The sequence below is a fragment of the Salvelinus fontinalis genome, chromosome 10 (genome assembly GCF_029448725.1).
Source record: "Salvelinus fontinalis isolate EN_2023a chromosome 10, ASM2944872v1, whole genome shotgun sequence".
Classification (NCBI taxonomy): domain Eukaryota; kingdom Metazoa; phylum Chordata; class Actinopteri; order Salmoniformes; family Salmonidae; genus Salvelinus; species Salvelinus fontinalis.
In genome coordinates, this window is record NC_074674.1 from 10,213,161 (window position 1) to 10,232,300 (window position 19,140).

Here is a 19,140-nt window from a genome sequence, read left to right on the forward strand (position 1 = left end):
AATGTTCTCTCCACATCCTCATTCAGCCGGAGAGAGGAGCGGTTAATGATCGGTTTAAGGTAAATACAGAGGCATATGCATTCTATGTTTATGGTGTGGGAGAGACACTGATAGAATCACAAGGATAGTTGTGCTTAGATGGTAGTAGATACGCCCACAGATCCGATCCCATTTGTCCCATGTTGTGTCCCCTGCAGTGACTCCCTATGGCCACTAGGGGCAGTAGTGAGATAGGATACCACACACATGCCATACATACACAGACCGAGAGGGGATAGAGAAGGCTAGCTTTGTGTATGCCTGCCTCTCTGACTCTGTCTCTCTGTTTCTCTCTCTCAGGTGATCAGGAAGGGCTGGCTGACCATCAACAACATTGGCATCATGAAGGGAGGAGCCAAAGAGTACTGGTTCGTCCTGACCGCTGAGTCCCTGTCCTGGTACAAGGATGATGAGGTGAGGTTTTGGTTATGCAAACACTCGTGCGCACAAAGACACAAAGACACAAGGGCTTACACACACTGGCCTCTGCTGGTTCTTGATCTTTTTATGTGTCACCTAAATCTCTCAGATTTCATAGCAAAGATTTCATACCAGAGTGATTTAAGGAAGGTACCTCATTTGCTTATGTCCCGGTTCTGTCACAAGTTTTTGGGGAAGGAGCTCACATATGGAGGTTTCTCATAGAATGGCTAATTAAATTCATTTTCATTGGCTTTATTGTGTTGGATGGAATGACAATAGAAGACCACTAAAATGCTGCTCCTGCCTTTACCGCCAGCACACGTCTCGTCACCCAACAGTGATGTGTCTCCATTTAACGACAACTCACGTGTGATTATCGGTAGCTTTTTCCAAAACCAGTAATAGAATTATTTCAGTGAGATACTTTAAGTTTTACTTTACAGTTTTTTACAATCGCTAGGACTCATTCTCAATACTTAGGTCACTTTTTCAAAACTCTTCACACAGTGAGCACAACAGCAGTCTGTGGGCTAAACCGTGGATCATTTTTCATTGCTTTGGCACAAAATGCATTCAATGACTACATCTTTCAAATTTCATGAAGACGTCAACCACCAGACACAACCACCACCAAAACTCTATGTACCTACAGGCCAATTTATACATGTTTATATACTCTTTTCAAAACTGTTAAACTTAAGTTCAAAACCTAACATAACACAACATTGAATAAGACAGCAATTTGCTACATTTCTACAGTGATACCGTATTGAAATATATTCCAAATCTAAAAAATTAAATACTATCAAAACAATTAGACCAACCACAGCTGATTCCCATTGTAGCTGAACACCTACCCAGGTGTTAGTCTTTCAATTTCATTACCATCTATACAAAAGGGGACATTTTAGGAATAATGCTGTACTGTAATGAAAACATGGACCCAGCCAGAGACAGAGAAGTGGCTGACAGAGGAAGAAGAGTGGCTGACAGAGGAAGAAGAGTGGCTGGGAGAGGGAGAGGGAGAGGGAGAGGAGTACGAGTGCGTGGTGGAAGAAGACTGAGAGGAAGTTCAAGAGCTGCAGTCTCAGATGAGATTAGGGCTACTATAACTGATCATGTAATAAATCATGGTCTATCAATGAGAGAGGCTGCTCTGAGAGTGCAGACAAATCTGCAACACTCGACAGTGGCATCTATTGTGAGAAATTTCTGGCAAAGCAACAGGTAAGATGTGCATTCTGCAAGGGCATCTGACTGAACTGCACATTACAGGAGTAAATTGAGCAAAGCCTCCAAACCCACTTGTGTGTAATTGTTTTTGTATTTCTGCGTAGGACCCAACGGTTACCTCCCACAGGCAGGAGAGGTAGGATTTTCACTGCTGTGCAGGAAACTGCAATCGTTTATATGGTCATCAGAAACAATGGCATAAAACATATTGAAGCATATTGCATCATGTCTGATTCGTTCCTGTAACATATACTGCAGTGAATTCTAAACCGTAGAGAGGTGTCATTCTTGTTTTTTAAAGACATTTTACAAAAGAAAACATTGTGTAACGCTACCTGTTGTTAATGTTTTTTAGGTCATTGTTTTATGAGTGACAAAGTGTGCTTGTTGGGTGACAACCTTTGCAAGTGTTATAGAAGAATGAGTTGATTTGAGACATGTATGAAGTGTTTTGGTAGTTTTAGTGCATTTTGGATGTGAAATTAACTGCTGTGCCAAGCTGAAAGTTGGTTAGGAGAACTATGTGAAGAGTTTTGAAAAAGTGGCCTTGGTATTGAGAAATGGGTCCTAGCGATTGTAAAAAAACTGTAAGATGTTTAATTTTAAGATTCAATGTTTCTTTTCCATAGTTTATTCCAAGTCAGATGCTGAGTTTTCCAGTAAAATGTGCTGGTGTAGTTAGGTGGTTGTGTTTCAAAAGGCTTGTTCTGATAATAGAACCTGACACGGTTTGAACCAGGTCAGATTGGTCAAAGACAATCCCAGAACCCTTTGCAAATCTATTAGAAGTTATTCAGCCACAGTCTGGCTGTCTCCATGCCCTAGCTACAGCCGCTCCACTGACTGACTGACGTCACTGTGTGTGTGTGTGCGCGTGTGTGTGTGCGTGTGTGTGAGTGTTCGTTTGTGTCTCTCTAACAGAAAGTTTATATTATATATTTTTCTCCTTAACAAAGAGTCTGTTCTTTCACACACTAAAGGTGTTGAGATGGGTGAATGGATGTTTTTATGTCGGGGGCAGGGGGGTTAGTGGAAGTAGAGAGGGTGGGGGTGAGTGGGGCTGTAGTGGGAGAGAGGTAGTTTAGAGGGTCTGTTCAAAGTGAGACAGGCCCCCCCAGCATGTCAGACACCAAAGCTGGCACCCACATGTGCATACCAGAGCCCTGCGCTGAGTGTGTGTTTCCAATTACACACACACACACACGCGCACACACACACACACACACACACACACACACACACACACACACACACACACACACACACACACACACACACACACACACACACACACACACACACACACACACACACACACACACACACACACACACACACACACACACACACACACATTGTCGGGACCGGCCTGCATGTTCCCCTTCAAGACTAGGGCCCGTATCCACAAAGCATCTCAGAAAAGGTCTTAAGATTCCTGTTAAAATCTGTTTTAAGACAAAAGAAATCTCCCAGCTCAGAGTACGTTTTTAGGATGACCCACTCTGATGCAGGACTAAAATGCAACCATCAAATGTGATCTCAGCTGATAATCACGACAGTTTGAGGTACCGCAAAGGACAGATAGTGATGATGCTCATTGACATTGTTAAAAACGATAGGGAATTACCAATCGCGATGAGGCATCGCCAGCTGTGAACTCTATAGAACGCTTCAGACAACCCTTGTGAATGTGACTGTACATCAAATGTTGCAATGGTCAAACATTTTATATAATTTTTGCCTGACAACCACTTTGCCTAATCTTAATTATTAATTATTAATATGTTGGCATGCGTAACCCTTTTTTTTTTAACCGATTCTGATTATTGTTAAAATCTGAATTTTGCCAATATTACCATTATATCAACACACTTGCCACTCCTGTTTAACAACTCTAAATCACTTTGGCACAGTAGGTATCAAGTCACCTGCTGATAATGTTGCATACAACTTTTGAAAGGTCTATCATTTCCATCGAACACAATGAAAGTTAACACATGCCCTAGATGCCTCCAATAGCCCTAGTTAGATAAATGCTCAGTTTAAGCATATTTTTTTAACAATGTGGCATTGCGCTCCAAAGGGATAACTTGAAATAACATGTTGTAGGTAATTAAATGATCATTAGAAAAATGTGTTTATTTATTAGCCTAGTGGTGAGAAGTATTTACGCATGTCACATGAAAGGCCTTGTGAAGTCACTGTCGTTAAAACTGCAAGAGATACTGTTGCGTGTAGGTCCAGATAATTGATGGATTGATCACATAGAAATATCAAAACATTCTTTCAACCCTAAAGGAATTACCTGTCTATGGAGCAGGAACCACTGACTCACTGTCTTTTTCTCTTATCAAGACACCTGCTGGTAACTCTTAACTGGTTAGGACAGCTCACGAGGTCTCCTAAATATCTGTAGACTAAGTTAGGACTCTTATGACTAAAGCGGCTTCATGCATAGCATATATTTTTACCCGTAAGAGTAGGAGTAAAATATCTCTATTCTCAGCACTTACCACCAATTCCCTACTCTGAGACACTGTGGATACAGGCCCAGGGCTACTTTTCATCAACTTATTTAATTTCAAAGGGGGCTAGAGAGGAGGAGGGAAAGAGGAAGAGAAAGGGGAGGGAATTGGGTGTAAAGGAGTAGAGGAAGGAGGAGAGGAGTGTCTCTGGTTAGCTGCTTAGGGCCGCAGTAACAAGGACCATGTGGGACGGACAGAGAGACAGGGACAGAGAGAAGGATGCTGTGGTCTTCCTTTCATCTCCCTGTCTACTCCCTCCCTCCCTCCCCCATCCCCAGAGCCCTATCCCAAATAACGAACACACATACAGGACAGGAGCCCCCCTCCCCAACTTCATCCTTTCCTCCCTCCCTCTTTCGGCATTGCTCAACATGTATTTATTTGAACTTGGGGGTCTCTCTGAGCACAGGGACCCAAAACTAACATAGCACCGCTGCTCCAGCTCAGAGGAGAGACGGACTAGTGTAGCTTAATGAGCAGGGAACAGAAACTTTCCATACCTTTGTCTAGGCAGGGTGGACATGCTTTAATTTTCACACACTCAGTCACATACGTAAGAACACTGAGGGGCATGCAAAGCACACGCTGGCTAGCGTACACCCACACAGATGGACGCAGACACACTCATCCACACATGAACACCATACACACTCTCTATAATTAACCAAGCATATGTTAAGTACACTATTTAACTGAGTTGCTTTTTTGCTTCTGTCCGTGTTTTCATACCAAGGATCATCCACACTAACACACATATAGAGCTTTAAAAAATGGACTTGCTTCATATTTTACTGTCTGGCTTCTCATTATTGGGAACCCGTGCCTTGTTGGGAACCCGTGCCTTGTTGGGAACCCGTGCCTTGTTGGGAACCCGTGCCTTGTTGGGAACCCGTGCCTTGTTGGGAACCCGTGCCTTGTTGGGAACTCGTGCCTTGTTGGGAACCCATGCCTTGTTGGGAACCCATGCCTTGTTCTGGCAGCTTAAAACAAAAAAGGAGGTCAAGACTATTGTGCTGCTTCAGTAGTCGGCATTGTAACACACACACACGCACGCACGCACACACACACGCAGGCAAACACACACACACACACACACACACACACAGAGGGTAGGGTCTAGGGGGGTTAGGGGTCTGGTTTGTATTACCAGACATGCCAGGGCTTTGAATCAAGCATCATTGGAGCACAGAGCTCCCCAAAGCCTCAAAAACCGGAGAACCGGAGAACCGGAGAACCAGAGAACCAGAGAAGAAGTGAATTAAGAGAAACCCTCAAAAGCACGAGCCAACGCCAAGCCCATGACTCTCATTATTCACACACACACACACACACACACACACACACACACACACACACACACACACACACACACACACACACACACACACACACACACACACACACACACACACACACACACACACACACACACACACGCGCGCGCACGCACACATACGCGCATACATACGCACATACACACACGCACAGCACATTAGCTTGCAACGATGCTATAGTTGTCATCGAGCTGCTGTGGGACCCTTCACGCTTGTGTGTGTATGTGTTTGTGTGTGTGTGTGTGTTTGTGTGTGTGGGTGAGGGTCTCCCTGCAGCCCAGTCCTGATGTAAAGCTGCTGGATAGCAGAGTCTCAACTGGAGATCTGAGCTGTAAATAACCTGGGGGGAAATAGGAGGCCCTCGCTCTCAACAGCACTCACCAAAACATGTGTGTGTGTGTGTGTGTATGCGTGTGTGTGTGTACGCGCATATTTACAGTGAGTGTCTATGTGTGCTTATTTCCATTAATGTGCATGTGCTCATTTATGGTGTACGTCTGTGTACATCCATGAATATGTGTGTGTGTGTGTGTGTGTGTGTATTTGTGCAGTGTGTGTCTCAAGGACTGCATCTTATAAAAAGCAGTTGCGCTCAACAGCGGACTGTTAATTGGAAACATTTTGCTGTGTGGTTTTCATTCCTCTGGTGAATCTGAGAGCCGGGATATCGTGCGAATCAGTCTCAATTGCATGTGAGAGAGAGAGAGAGAAAGGCAGAGCGAGAGAGAGAAAGGCAGAGCGAGAGAGAGAAAGGCAGAGCGAGAGAGAGAAAGGCAGAGCGAGAGAGAGAAAGGCAGAGCGAGAGAGAGAGAAAGGCAGAGCGAGAGAGAGAGAAAGGCAGAGCGAGAGAGAGAGAAAGGCAGAGCGAGAGAGAGAAAGGCAGAGCGAGAGAGAGAAAGGCAGAGCGAGAGAGAGAAAGGCAGAGCGAGAGAGAGAGAAAGGCAGAGCGAGAGAGAGAGAAAGGCAGAGCGAGAGAGAGAGAAAGGCAGAGCGAGAGAGAGAGAAAGGCAGAGCGAGAGAGAGAGAAAGGCAGAGCGAGAGAGAGAGAAAGGCAGAGCGAGAGAGAGAGAAAGGCAGAGCGAGAGAGAGAAAGGCAGAGCGAGAGAGAGAAAGGCAGAGCGAGAGAGAGAAAGGCAGAGCGAGAGAGAGAGAAAGGCAGAGCGAGAGAGAGAATGGCAAAGAGATAGAGAGAGAATGGCAAAGAGAGAGAGAGAGAAAGGCAAAGAGAGAGAGAGAGAAAGGCAGAGAGAGAGAGAAAGGCAGAGAGAGAGAGAGAAAGGCAGAGAGAGAGAGAAAGGCAGAGAGAGAGAGAAAGGCAGAGAGAGAGAGAGAAAGGCAGAGAGAGAGAGAAGAGAGAGAGAGAGACAGAGAGACAGTCAATCAACATCGATGTAAACCCCCTTCTCTTTTGGGTCAGTCTAGTCAAAAACTAAAAGGGGCACATGACATCATACAGTATGTATATCATTTTACAGGAGACATAAGCCTATCTTAGAAAAGAATCAGAGGCATAGACATCATTTAGATATGTTCAAGTATTTTATTTCATGTCAGGGACTTTAGATGGAGCTTTCTTGGAGGTAGTCTGCCAATAGGTCAGCGTGATACAACCACCACTTCTTTATGTTGCTCAGGTTGTGACTTAATTGTAAGCTTCCGTTTAGCATAGAGCAACAGTTACACTTTGGGTTAACAATCTATGGTCATTCATCCTCCTGTATGCTGTATCTTAGTCATCCCCCTGTATGCTGTATCTTAGTCATCCCCCTGTATGCTGCATTTTAGTCATCCCCCGGTATGGTGTATCTTAGTCATCCCCCTGTATGCTGCATTTTAGTCATCCCCCGGTATGCTGCATTTTAGTCATCCCCCGGTATGCTGTATCTTAGTCATCCCCCTGTATGCTGTATCTTAGTCATCCCCCTGTATGCTGCATTTTAGTCATCCCCCGGTATGCTGTATTTTAGTCATCCCCGGTATGCTGTATTTTAGTCACCCCCCTGTATGCTGCATTTTAGTCATCCCCCGGTATGCTGTATTTTAGTCATCCCCCTGTATGCTGCATTTTAGTCATCCCCCGGTATGCTGTATCTTAGTCATCCCCCTGTATGCTGCATTTTAGTCATCCCCCGGTATGCTGTATTTTAGTCATCCCCCGGTATGCTGTATCTTAGTCATCCCCCGGTATGCTGTATCTTAGTCATCCCCCTCTATGCTGCATTTTAGTCATCCCCCGGTATGCTGTATTTTAGTCATCCTCCTGTATGCTGTATCTTAGTCATCCCCCGGTATGCTGTATTTTAGTCATCCCCCTGTGGTTGGAATATTTTGGGTTCTTCATACAAATATAACCACTCCAGTAGAAGCCATCTTTAGTATATCGATGTTCATTACCAATACCAGTGTTTCCCATTCAGCCGTAACATTTTAATTATATAGCATGTCCAGTCTTATGCAAAGTTGAAATCTGCAGTTTTAATTCTTGCCCATGACAATATTTACAAAATATAAAGTACTATTTCTGGATTCTACCTCTATGGCAGACGCCTTAACCCAGAAAAGACACTAAGTAGGCTCAGGCTGATCTTCAAAAAAACACTATTTCAATTTCTCAGGACATACAGTCAGTCATCAACTCAGAACAGAACACAACAGTACTAGACAGGTATATACGTAGTTGGGCATGGCCTGTTTCTGTGGTTGAGCCTGTGGTTCGGATTCTTAATGCTGTGCCAGGCTTGCCCAGAGTAGTGCCATGGTCTTTTTGGCTGCTGTCGCCCACTGGCTAGCTGTCTCTCTGTGTCCTGATTCTCGCGCTTCCCCACCCAGCCTAACCAATGTGCAGACTACTGTGCAACCACTACTTCCTGAACAGGTAGTCTGAACACTGGGCAGGCGGGGCGGGCTGCTGGTCCACGAGGGAGGAGGGTGAAGGAGGTACACATATATACATGCAAACACTCACACATACTGCACATACACATGCACTGAACACACACACACACACACACACACACACACACACACACACACACACACACACACACACACACACACACACACACACACACACACACACACACACACACACACACACACACACACACACACACACACACACACACACACACACACACACACACACACACACACACACACACACAAACATACACACTACTCACTGTGTTATCTGCACTGTATCCAAAACAGCTATTTGACCAATCCCATGGGCTCAGGAGAGAAGAGGGATTTCTGCCCAGTGTAGAAAGAAGTAGAGGTCTTGTCTGGAAAAGAGACAGAGAAAGAAAATGGGAGAGTAAATGGCTGAGGTCAGGGAGAAGTGATGAGTTGTGATTGGCAGTATGAGTATTTCTTCCTGTGTCCTGCAGGGAGAGAGAGAGAGAGACAGAGGCAGCAAGAAAGGCAGAGCGAGAGAGAGAGAGAGTCATTTGAAACCCTATCATGAGTCACAGAGAGGATTTAAATTGTGCAATGTGTCAGTAGTCTCTGAAATGAGTTTGTGTTTTTTCTTTACATATAAAAGCAGATGAAAATGTGCACACACACACATACACACACGCACCCACACACGCACACACACACAGACACTTTCACAGTCAGTGTCTTAGCTAACTAGACTGGAGTTTGTATGCCCTCATTGACCTTAAGTGTTGAGGTAAAATGGATATTTACAATCCGTGTTTTTCACTACACCTAAGAAATGACTAGTTTTTTCACTACACCTAAGAAATGACTAGTTTTTTCACTACACCTAAGAAATGACCAGTGAATTAAGAACTCTTTGATCTTAGTGTAAAGTTGGTTTGGTGATCACACTGCTCCTTTACCGGCAACCATCTGTAGTACTGTGGTCAGGAAACAGTCACCAAGCGGTCAATAACACTGATAGACTTACCGGTGGAGAAACGCGCTCAACATAGAGGTTAGTGGTTCATACCCAACTTCTCATACCCACATCCATCCAACACTCTCAAACACACATCTACCCAACACCTCCCACAAACACAGCAGTTTACATCATCATTCCTTCACAGACACTTAACACAGTGAGGACAGAAAGGATAGAGATACCTAGTTCTGGATGGGTTGGTCAATGGACTCTCGCTCTCCGTCTCCTCTCTCCCTCTTTCACCTCTTGGCGTCTCTCCGGAGAGAAGTCCCCTTTGCCGGTTGGTGATAGCGCTGGTCAGTGGATTTGTCTCTTCATGCTATCTCAACCAAATTTACCCTCCACTTTTCACCCTCCAACTCCCTCTCTCCCTCTCTCCTCTCTCCCGCTCTCCTCTCTCCCTCTCTCATCTTTCCTCTGCCAGCAGAGAAAGTGTTGATTCAGTTAGACTCCTGTTGTCTGTACATGGAGCAGAGAGACGTTGTGTGGAGGTTGTAACAGCGTTGTAACAACATTGTCCAGAGGTTATCTCCTCAGTACGAGAGAATTCTCGTTGAGAGGCAAAGTGAGGACTAGCAGCAGGCTTACGTGGCAGACGAATGGTCACCAAAAGTTTCCTTGGTGGGAGAGAGGGAAGGAGAGAGAGATGGATGCAAGAGAGAGAGAGAGAAAGGAGGAGGAGCTCTTATTGTCCTCTTTTTCTTTTCCCCTTCTGTCTGGGTCATAGGTTTTTTACAGCTTGGGCTTTTGGGGAGGTAGCAAGAAGTGGAAGGTCAGGGGTCAACAGGAAGTGAGGCGCATTAATTTGCTGCGTGTGTTGTGTAATTGTAGCGGGGGAACAGGGGCTGGAGGGGAGGGGAGGGGGAGAGGGATTGGTTGTCTAGCTGGTGAGCTTTTTGGGGAAGCATGTGTGTGGGAGGAGTGTGTGTGTGTGTGTGTGTGTGTGTGTGTGTGTGTGTGTGTGTGTGTGTGTGTGTGTGTGTGTATAAAAGTGTTAGGGTGAGTGTGTTGGTTGTATGTCATCGAGTTTGAATGTGTGTGTGTGTGTGTGTGTGTGTGTGTGTGTGTGTGTGTGTGTGTGTGTGTGTGTGTGTGTGTGTGTGTGGGAGGGAGTGAGGCTGGATGACTGCAGAGGCTCCATGGCTTTGTAGCCAGGGCAGGAATGTCGGCGTTTCTTGGCGAGAAGGAAGGCTTGTAATAACTCCAGATGTGCGGCCCTGTGGTCTTTTCTCTCTCTCTCTTCTCTGTGCTCTGTTTTGTCTTCTAAAGCTGATTTCCTCTCCCTGTCCGGCTTGAATAAAGGGCTCTTTATACTGGTCTACACCGCCCACCACACCCCTAGCCCCCCTCAAACACCCCCTCACCCCCAACACCCCATCAGAAAGAGGGGGACTGGTGAATTGGGCTGTGGGGGGGTGTTAAGGGTGTACTACTGGGAAATCAAAACCAGAACAGAAGTTGAGGTGTGTCTGTGTGTGTCTGTTTGTGTGTGTGCAAAGGTCAAACGGTCTACTGGTTAGAGACATGGCAGTAGTGGGATAGTCCAGTGAACATGACAAAACAGAGGAAGATACTGCAAAAATAACATTTGGCACCTTTATCGTTCTCCCTCTCCCTCTCTTACTATTTCTCTCCCTTTATGTCAGGTGGCGGGTCTCATGGATGGTGATTTGGGGAGTGTGTATGTGTGTGCGTTTATGTGTATGTGTGTTTGCGCGTGTGTGTATATGAGGGGTTCCTGGCTCAGCACTGGGTGGTAGCTGGGCCTGTGTGTTTGCTATAGCTACGGTTTCTGAGCCTGAGAGAACCTGAGAGAGAAACCTGAGAGAGAAATCAAACAGCCTCCCCGGGGAGCTAGGGCAGCACTATTGAGAGAGAGAGGGAGATCTAGGGCAGCACTATTGAGAGAGAGAGGGAGATCTAGGGCAGCACTATTGAGAGAGAGAGGGAGAGCTAGGGCAGCACTACTGAGAGAGAGAGGGAGAGCTAGGGCAGCACTACTGAGAGAGAGAGGGATCTAGGGCAGCACTACTGAGAGAGAGAGGGAGAGCTAGGGCAGCACTATTGAGAGAGAGAGGGAGAGCTAGGGCAGCACTACTAAGAGAGAGAGGGAGAGCTAGGGCAGCACTACTGAGAGAGAGAGGGAGAGCTAGGGCAGCACTACTGAGAGAGAGAGGGAGAGCTAGGGCAGCACTATTGAGAGAGAGAGGGAGATCTAGGGCAGCACTACTGAGAGAGAGGGAGATCTAGGGCAGCACTACTGAGAGAGAGAGGGATGTAGGGCAGCACTACTGAGAGAGAGGGATCTAGGGCAGCACTACTGAGAGAGAGAGAGAGAAAGGGAGAGCTAGGGCAGCACTATTAAGAGAGAGAGGGAGAGCTAGGGCAGCACTACTGAGAGAGAGGGGGATCTAGGGCAGCACTACTGAGAGAGAGAGGGATCTAGGGCAGTACTACTGAGAGAGAGAGAGAAAGGGAGAGCTAGGGCAGCACTACTGAGAGAGAGGGGGATCTAGGGCAGCACTACTGAGAGAGAGAGAGAGAGAGAGCTAGGGCAGCACTACTGAGAGAGATAGGGCAGCACTATTGAGAGAGAGAGAGAGGGAGCTAGGGCAGCACTACTGAGAGAGAGAGAGGGATCTAGGGCAGCACAACTGAGAGAGAGAAAGGGAGAGCTAGGGCAGCACTACTGAGAGAGAGAGGGATCTAGGGCAGCACTACTGAGAGAGAGGGAGAGGGGGATCTAGGGCAGCACTACTGAGAGAGAGAGGGAGAGGGAGAGCTAGGGCAGCACTACTGAGAGAGAGAGAGAGCTAGGGCAGCACTACTGAGAGAGAGGGAGAGCTAGGGCAGCACTACTGAGAGAGAGAGAGAGCTAGGGCAGCACTACTGAGAGAGAGGGAGAGCTAGGGCAGCACTACTGAGAGAGAGGGAGAGCTAGGGCAGCACTACTGAGAGAGAAGGAGAGCTATGGCAGCACTACTGAGAGAGAGAGAGGGGTCTAGGGCAGCACTACTGAGAGAGAGAGAGAAAGGGAGAGCTAGGGCAGCACTACTGAGAGAGAGAGGGATCTAGGGCAGCACTACTGAGAGAGAGAGAGAGAGAGAGAGCTATGGCAGCACTACTGAGAGAGAGAGAGAACGGGAGAGCTAGGGCAGCACTACTGAGAGAGAGAGGGATCTAGGGCAGCACTACTGAGAGAGAGAGGGATCTAGGGCAGCACTACTGAGAGAGAGAGGGATCTAGGGCAGCACTACAGAGAGAGAGAAGGAGAGAGCTAGGGCAGCACTATTGAGAGAGAGAGAGGGAGCTAGGGCAGCACTACTGAGAGAGAGAGAGGGATCTAGGGCAGCACTACTGAGAGAGAAAGGGAGAGCTGGGGCAGCACTACTGAGAGAGAAAGGGAGAGCTAGGGCAGCACTACTGAGAGAGAGAGGGATCTAGGGCAGCACTACTGAGAGAGGGATCTAGGGCAGCACTACTGAGAGAGAGAGAGAGAGAGAGGGAGAGCTAGGGCAGCACTACTGAGAGAGAGAGAGAGCTAGGGCAGCACTACTGAGAGAGAGGGAGAGCTAGGGCAGCACTACTGAGAGAGAGGGAGAGAGCTAGGGCAACACTACGAAGAGAGAGAGAGAGCTAGGGCAGCACTACTGAGAGAGAGAGAGAGAGGGAGAGAGCTAGGTCAGCACTACTGAGAGAGAGGGAGAGAGCTAGGGCAGCACTACTGAGAGAGAGGGAGAGCTAGGGTAGCACCACTGAGAGAGAGAGAGAGAGCTAGGGCAGCACTACTGAGAGAGAGGGAGAGCTAGGGCAGCACTACTGAGAGAGAGGGAGAGCTAGTGCAGCACTACTGAGAGAGAGAGAGAGAGCTAGGGCAGCACTACTGAGAGAGAGAGAGAGAGAGAGAGAGCTAGGGCAGCACTACTGAGAGAGAGGGAGAGAGCTAGGGCAACACTACTGAGAAAGAGAGGGAGAGCTAGGGCAGCACTACTGAGAGAGAGGGAGAGAGCTAGGGCAGCACTACTGGGAGAGAGGGAGAGCTAGGGTAGCACTAGTGAGAGAGAGAGCTAGGGCAGCACTACTGAGAGAGAGAGAGAGAGGGAGAGAGCTAGGGCAGCACTACTGAGAGAGGGGGAGAGCTAGGTCAGCACTACTGAGAGAGAGGGATAGAGCTAGGGCAGCACTACTGAGAGAGAGGGAGAGAGCTAGGGCAACACTACTGAGAGAGAGGGAGAGAGCTAGGGCAGCACTACTGAGAGAGATGGAGAGAGCTAGGTCAGCACTACTGAGAGAGAGGGAGAGAGCTAGGGCAGCACTACTGAGAGAGAGGGAGAGAGCTAGGTCAGCACTACTGAGAGAGAGGGAGAGAGCTAGGGCAGCACTACTGAGAGAGAGGGAGAGAGCTAGGGCAACACTACTGAGAGAGAGGGAGAGCTAGGGCAGCACTACTGAGAGAGAGGGAGAGCGCTAGGGCAACACTACTGAGAGAGAGGGAGAGAGCTAGGGCAACACCACAGAGAGAGAGGGAGAGCTAGGGCAGCACTACTGAGAGAGAGGGAGAGAGCTAGGGCAGCACTACTGAGAGAGGGAGAGCTAGGGCAGCACTACTGAGAGAGAGGGAGAGAGCTAGGGCAGCACTACTGAGAGAGAGGGAGAGAGCTAGGGCAGCACTATTGAGAGAGGGAGAGCTAGGGCAGCACTACTGAGAGAGAGGGAGAGAGCTAGGGCAGCACTACTGAGAGAGAGGGAGAGAGCTAGGGCAGCACTACTGAGAGAGAGGGAGAGAGCTAGGGCAGCACTACTGAGAGAGAGGGAGAGAGCTAGGGCAGCACTACTGAGAGAGAGGGAGAGAGCTAGGGCAACACTACTGAGAAAGAGAGGGAGAGCTAGGGCAGCACTACTGAGAGAGAGGGAGAGAGCTAGGGCAGCACTACTGAGAGAGAGGGAGAGAGCTAGGTCAGCACTACTGAGAGAGAGGGAGAGAGCTAGGGCAACACTACTGAGAGAGAGGGAGAGCTAGGGGAGCACTACTGCGAGAGAGGGAGAGCGCTAGGGCAGCACTAGTGAGAGAGAGGGAGAGAGCTAGGGCAACACCACTGAGGGAGAGCTAGGGCAGCACTACTGAGAGAGAGGGAGAGAGCTAGGGCAGCACTACTGAGAGAGAGGGAGAGAGCTAGGGCAGCACTACTGAGAGAGAGGGAGAGAGCTAGGGCAGCACTACTGAGAGAGGGAGAGCTACGGCAGCACTACTGAGAGAGAGGGAGAGAGCTAGGGCAGCACTACTGAGAGAGAGGGAGAGAGCTAGGGCAGCACTACTGAGAGAGAGGGAGAGAGCTAGAGCAACACTACTGAGAGAGAGGGAGAGCTAGGGCAACACCACAGAGAGAGGGAGAGAGCTAGGGCAACACCACTGAGAGAGAGGGAGAGCTAGGGCAGCACTACTGAGAGAGAGGGAGAGAGCTAGGGCAGCACTACTGAGAGAGGGAGAGCTAGGGCAGCACTACTGAGAGAGAGGGAGAGAGCTAGGTCATCACTACTGAGAGAGAGGGAGAGAGCTAGGGCAGCACTACTGAGAGAGGGAGAGCTAGGGCAGCACTACTGAGAGAGAGGGAGAGAGCTAGGGCAGCACTACTGAGAGAGAGGGAGAGAGCTAGGGCAGCACTACTGAGAGAGAGGGAGAGAGCTAGGGCAGCACTACTGAGAGAGAGGGAGAGCTAGGGCAACACCACTGAGAGAGAGAGGGAGAGCTAGGGCAGCACTACTGAGAGAGAGAGAGAGAGAGAGCTAGGGCAGCACTACTGAGAGAGGGGGAGAGAGCTAGGTCAGCACTACTGAGAGAGAGGGAGAGAGCTAGGGCAACACTACTGAGAGAGAGGGAGAGAGCTAGGGCAGCACTACTGAGAGAGAGGGAGAGAGCTAGGGCAAAACTACTGAGAGAGAGGGAGATCTAGGGTAGCACCACTGAGAGAGAGAGAGAGAGCTAGGGCAGCACTACTGAGAGAGAGGGAGAGAGAGAGCTAGGGCAGCACTACTGAGAGAGAGGGAGAGAGCTAGGGCAACACTACTGAGAGAGAGGGAGAGGGGGATCTAGGGCAGCACTACTGAGAGAGAGAGGGAGAGGGAGAGCTAGGGCAGCACTACTGAGAGAGAGAGAGAGCTAGGGCAGCACTACTGAGAGAGAGGGAGAGCTAGGTCAGCACTACTGAGAGAGAGGGAGAGAGCTAGGGCAGCACTACTGAGAGAGAGGGAGAGAGCTAGGGCAACACTACTGAGAGAGAGGGAGAGAGCTAGGGCAACACTACTGAGAGAGAGGGAGAGAGCTAGGGCAGCACTACTGAGAGAGAGGGAGAGAGCTAGGTCAGCACTACTGAGAGAGAGGGAGAGAGCTAGGTCAGCACTACTGAGAGAGAGGGAGAGAGCTAGGTCAGCACTGAGAGAGAGGGAGAGAGCTAGGTCAGCACTACTGAGAGAGAGGGAGAGAGCTAGGGCAACACTACTGAGAGAGAGGGAGAGCTAGGGCAGCACTACTGAGAGAGAGGGAGAGCTAGGTCAGCACTACTGAGAGAGAGGGAGAGAGCTAGGGCAGCACTACTGAGAGAGAGGGAGAGAGCTAGGGCAACACTACTGAGAGAGAGGGAGAGAGCTAGGGCAGCACTACTGAGAGAGAGGGAGAGAGCTAGGGCAGCACTACTGAGAGAGAGGGAGAGAGCTAGGTCAGCACTGAGAGAGAGGGAGAGAGCTAGGGCAACACTACTGAGAGAGAGGGAGAGCTAGGGCAGCACTACTGAGAGAGAGGGAGAGAGCTAGGGCAACACTACTGAGAGAGAGGGAGAGGGGGATCTAGGGCAGCACTACTGAGAGAGAGAGGGAGAGGGAGAGCTAGGGCAGCACTACTGAGAGAGAGAGAGAGAGCTAGGGCAGCACTACTGAGAGAGAGGGAGAGCTAGGTCAGCACTACTGAGAGAGAGGGAGAGAGCTAGGGCAGCACTACTGAGAGAGAGGGAGAGAGCTAGGGCAACACTACTGAGAGAGAGGGAGAGAGCTAGGGCAGCACTACTGAGAGAGCGGGAGAGAGCTAGGTCAGCACTACTGAGAGAGAGGGAGAGAGCTAGGTCAGCACTGAGAGAGAGGGAGAGAGCTAGGTCAGCACTACTGAGAGAGAGGGAGAGAGCTAGGGCAACACTACTGAGAGAGAGGGAGAGCTAGGGCAGCACTACTGAGAGAGAGAGAGAGCTAGGGCAGCACTACTGAGAGAGAGGGAGAGCTAGGTCAGCACTACTGAGAGAGAGGGAGAGAGCTAGGGCAGCACTACTGAGAGAGAGGGAGAGAGCTAGGGCAACACTACTGAGAGAGAGGGAGAGAGCTAGGGCAACACTACTGAGAGAGAGGGAGAGAGCTAGGGCAGCACTACTGAGAGAGAGGGAGAGAGCTAGGTCAGCACTGAGAGAGAGGGAGAGAGCTAGGTCAGCACTACTGAGAGAGAGGGAGAGAGCTAGGGCAACACTACTGAGAGAGAGGGAGAGCTAGGGCAGCACTACTGAGAGAGAGGGAGAGCGCTAGGGCAGCACTACTGAGAGAGAGGGAGAGAGCTAGGGCAACACCACTGAGAGAGAGGGAGAGCTAGGGCAGCACTACTGAGAGAGTGGGAGAGAGCTAGGGCAGCACTACTGAGAGAGGGAGAGCTAGGGCAGCACTACTGAGAGAGAGGGAGAGAGCTAGGGCAGCACTACTGAGAGAGAGGGAGAGAGCTAGGGCAGCACTACTGAGAGAGAGAGAGAGAGAGAGAGAGAGAGAGAGAGGGAGAGAGCTAGGTCAGCACTACTGAGAGAGAGGGAGAGAGCTAGGGCAGCACTACTGAGAGAGAGGGAGAGAGCTAGGGCAGCACTACTGAGAGAGAGGGAGAGAGCTAGGGCAGCACTACTGAGAGAGAGGGAGAGAGCTAGGGCAGCACTACTGAGAGAGAGGGAGAGAGCTAGGGCAACACTACTGAGAAAGAGAGGGAGAGCTAGGGCAGCACTACTGAGAGAGAGGGAGAGAGCTAGGGCAGCACTACTGGGAGAGAGGGAGAGCTAGGGTAGCACTACTGAGAGAGAGAGAGAGCTAGGGCAGCACTACTGAGAGAGAGAGAGAGCTAGGGCAGCACTACTGAGAGAGAGAGAGAGAGGGAGAGAGCTAGGGCAGCACTACTGAGAGAGGGGGAGAGCTAGGTCATCACTACTGAGAGAGAGGGAGAGAGCTAGGGCAACACTACTGAGAGAGAGGGAGAGCTAGGGCAGCACTACTGAGAGAGAGGGAGAGCGCTAGGGCAACACTACTGAGAGAGAGGGAGAGAGCTAGGGCAACACCACAGAGAGAGAGGGAGAGCTAGGGCAGCACTACTGAGAGAGAGGGAGAGAGCTAGGGCAGCACTACTGAGAGAGGGAGAGCTAGGGCAGCACTACTGACAGAGAGGGAGAGAGCTAGGGCAGCACTACTGAGAGAGAGGGAGAGAGCTAGGGCAGCACTACTGAGAGAGGGAGAGCTAGGGCAGCACTACTGAGAGAGAGGGAGAGAGCTAGGGCAGCACTACTGAGAGAGAGGGAGAGAGCTAGAGCAACACTACTGAGAGAGAGAGGGATCTAAGGCAGCACTACTGAGAGAGAGAGGGATCTAGGGCAGCACTACTGAGAGAGAGAGGGATCTAGGGCAGCACTACAGAGAGAGAGAGAGAGAGGGAGAGGGAGAGCTAGGGCAGCACTACTGAGAGAGAGAGAGCTAGGGCAGCACTACTGAGAGTGAGAGAGAGCTATTGCAGCACTACTGAGAGAGAGAGAGAGGGAGAGAGCTAGGTCAGCACTACTGAGAGAGAGGGAGAGAGCTAGGGCAACATTACTGAGAGAGAGAGAGAGCTAGGGCAGCACTACTGAGAGAGAGAGAGAGAGAGAGGGAGAGAGCTAGGTCAGCACTACTGAGAGAGAGGGAGAGAGCTAGGGCAGCACTACTGAGAGAGAGGGAGAGAGCTAAGGCAGCACTACTGAGAGAGAGGGAGACAGCTAGGGCAGCACTACTGAGAGAGAGGGAGAGAGCTAGGGCAGCACTACTGAGAGAGAGGGAGAGAGCTAGGGCAACACTACTGAGAAAGAGAGGGAGAGCTAGGGCAGCACTACTGAGAGAGAGGGAGAGAGCTAGGGCAGCACTACTGAGAGAGAGGGAGAGAGCTAGGTCAGCACTACTGAGAGAGAGGGAGAGAGCTAGGGCAACACTACTGAGAGAGAGGGAGAGCTAGGGGAGCACTACTGCGAGAGAGGGAGAGCGCTAGGGCAGCACTAGTGAGAGAGAGGGAGAGAGCTAGGGCAACACCACTGAGGGAGAGCTAGGGCAGCACTACTGAGAGAGAGGGAGAGAGCTAGGGCAGCACTACTGAGAGAGAGGGAGAGAGCTAGGGCAGCACTACTGAGAGAGAGGGAGAGAGCTAGGGCAGCACTACTGAGAGAGGGAGAGCTACGGCAGCACTACTGAGAGAGAGGGAGAGAGCTAGGGCAGCACTACTGAGAGAGAGGGAGAGAGCTAGGGCAGCACTACTGAGAGAGAGGGAGAGAGCTAGAGCAACACTACTGAGAGAGAGGGAGAGCTAGGGCAACACCACAGAGAGAGGGAGAGAGCTAGGGCAACACCACTGAGAGAGAGGGAGAGCTAG

General features: G+C 49.8%; 1 protein-coding gene across 10 annotated transcripts in view; it reads left to right on the forward strand.

The window, feature by feature from the left end:
• Positions 1-19,140, forward strand: part of LOC129863595 (dynamin-1-like) — a 108,960-nt gene that overhangs the window by 45,850 nt on the left and 43,970 nt on the right. For all 10 annotated transcript variants that reach the window (XR_008760980.1, XM_055935680.1, XM_055935687.1 and 7 more), the window contains exon 15: positions 340-453. Coding sequence is in view for 9 of the 10 variants with exons in the window: in XM_055935680.1 (XP_055791655.1) it covers positions 340-453 (114 nt within the window). In the remaining variant the exon portion in view is untranslated. The remainder of the gene's footprint in view (positions 1-339; positions 454-19,140) is intronic.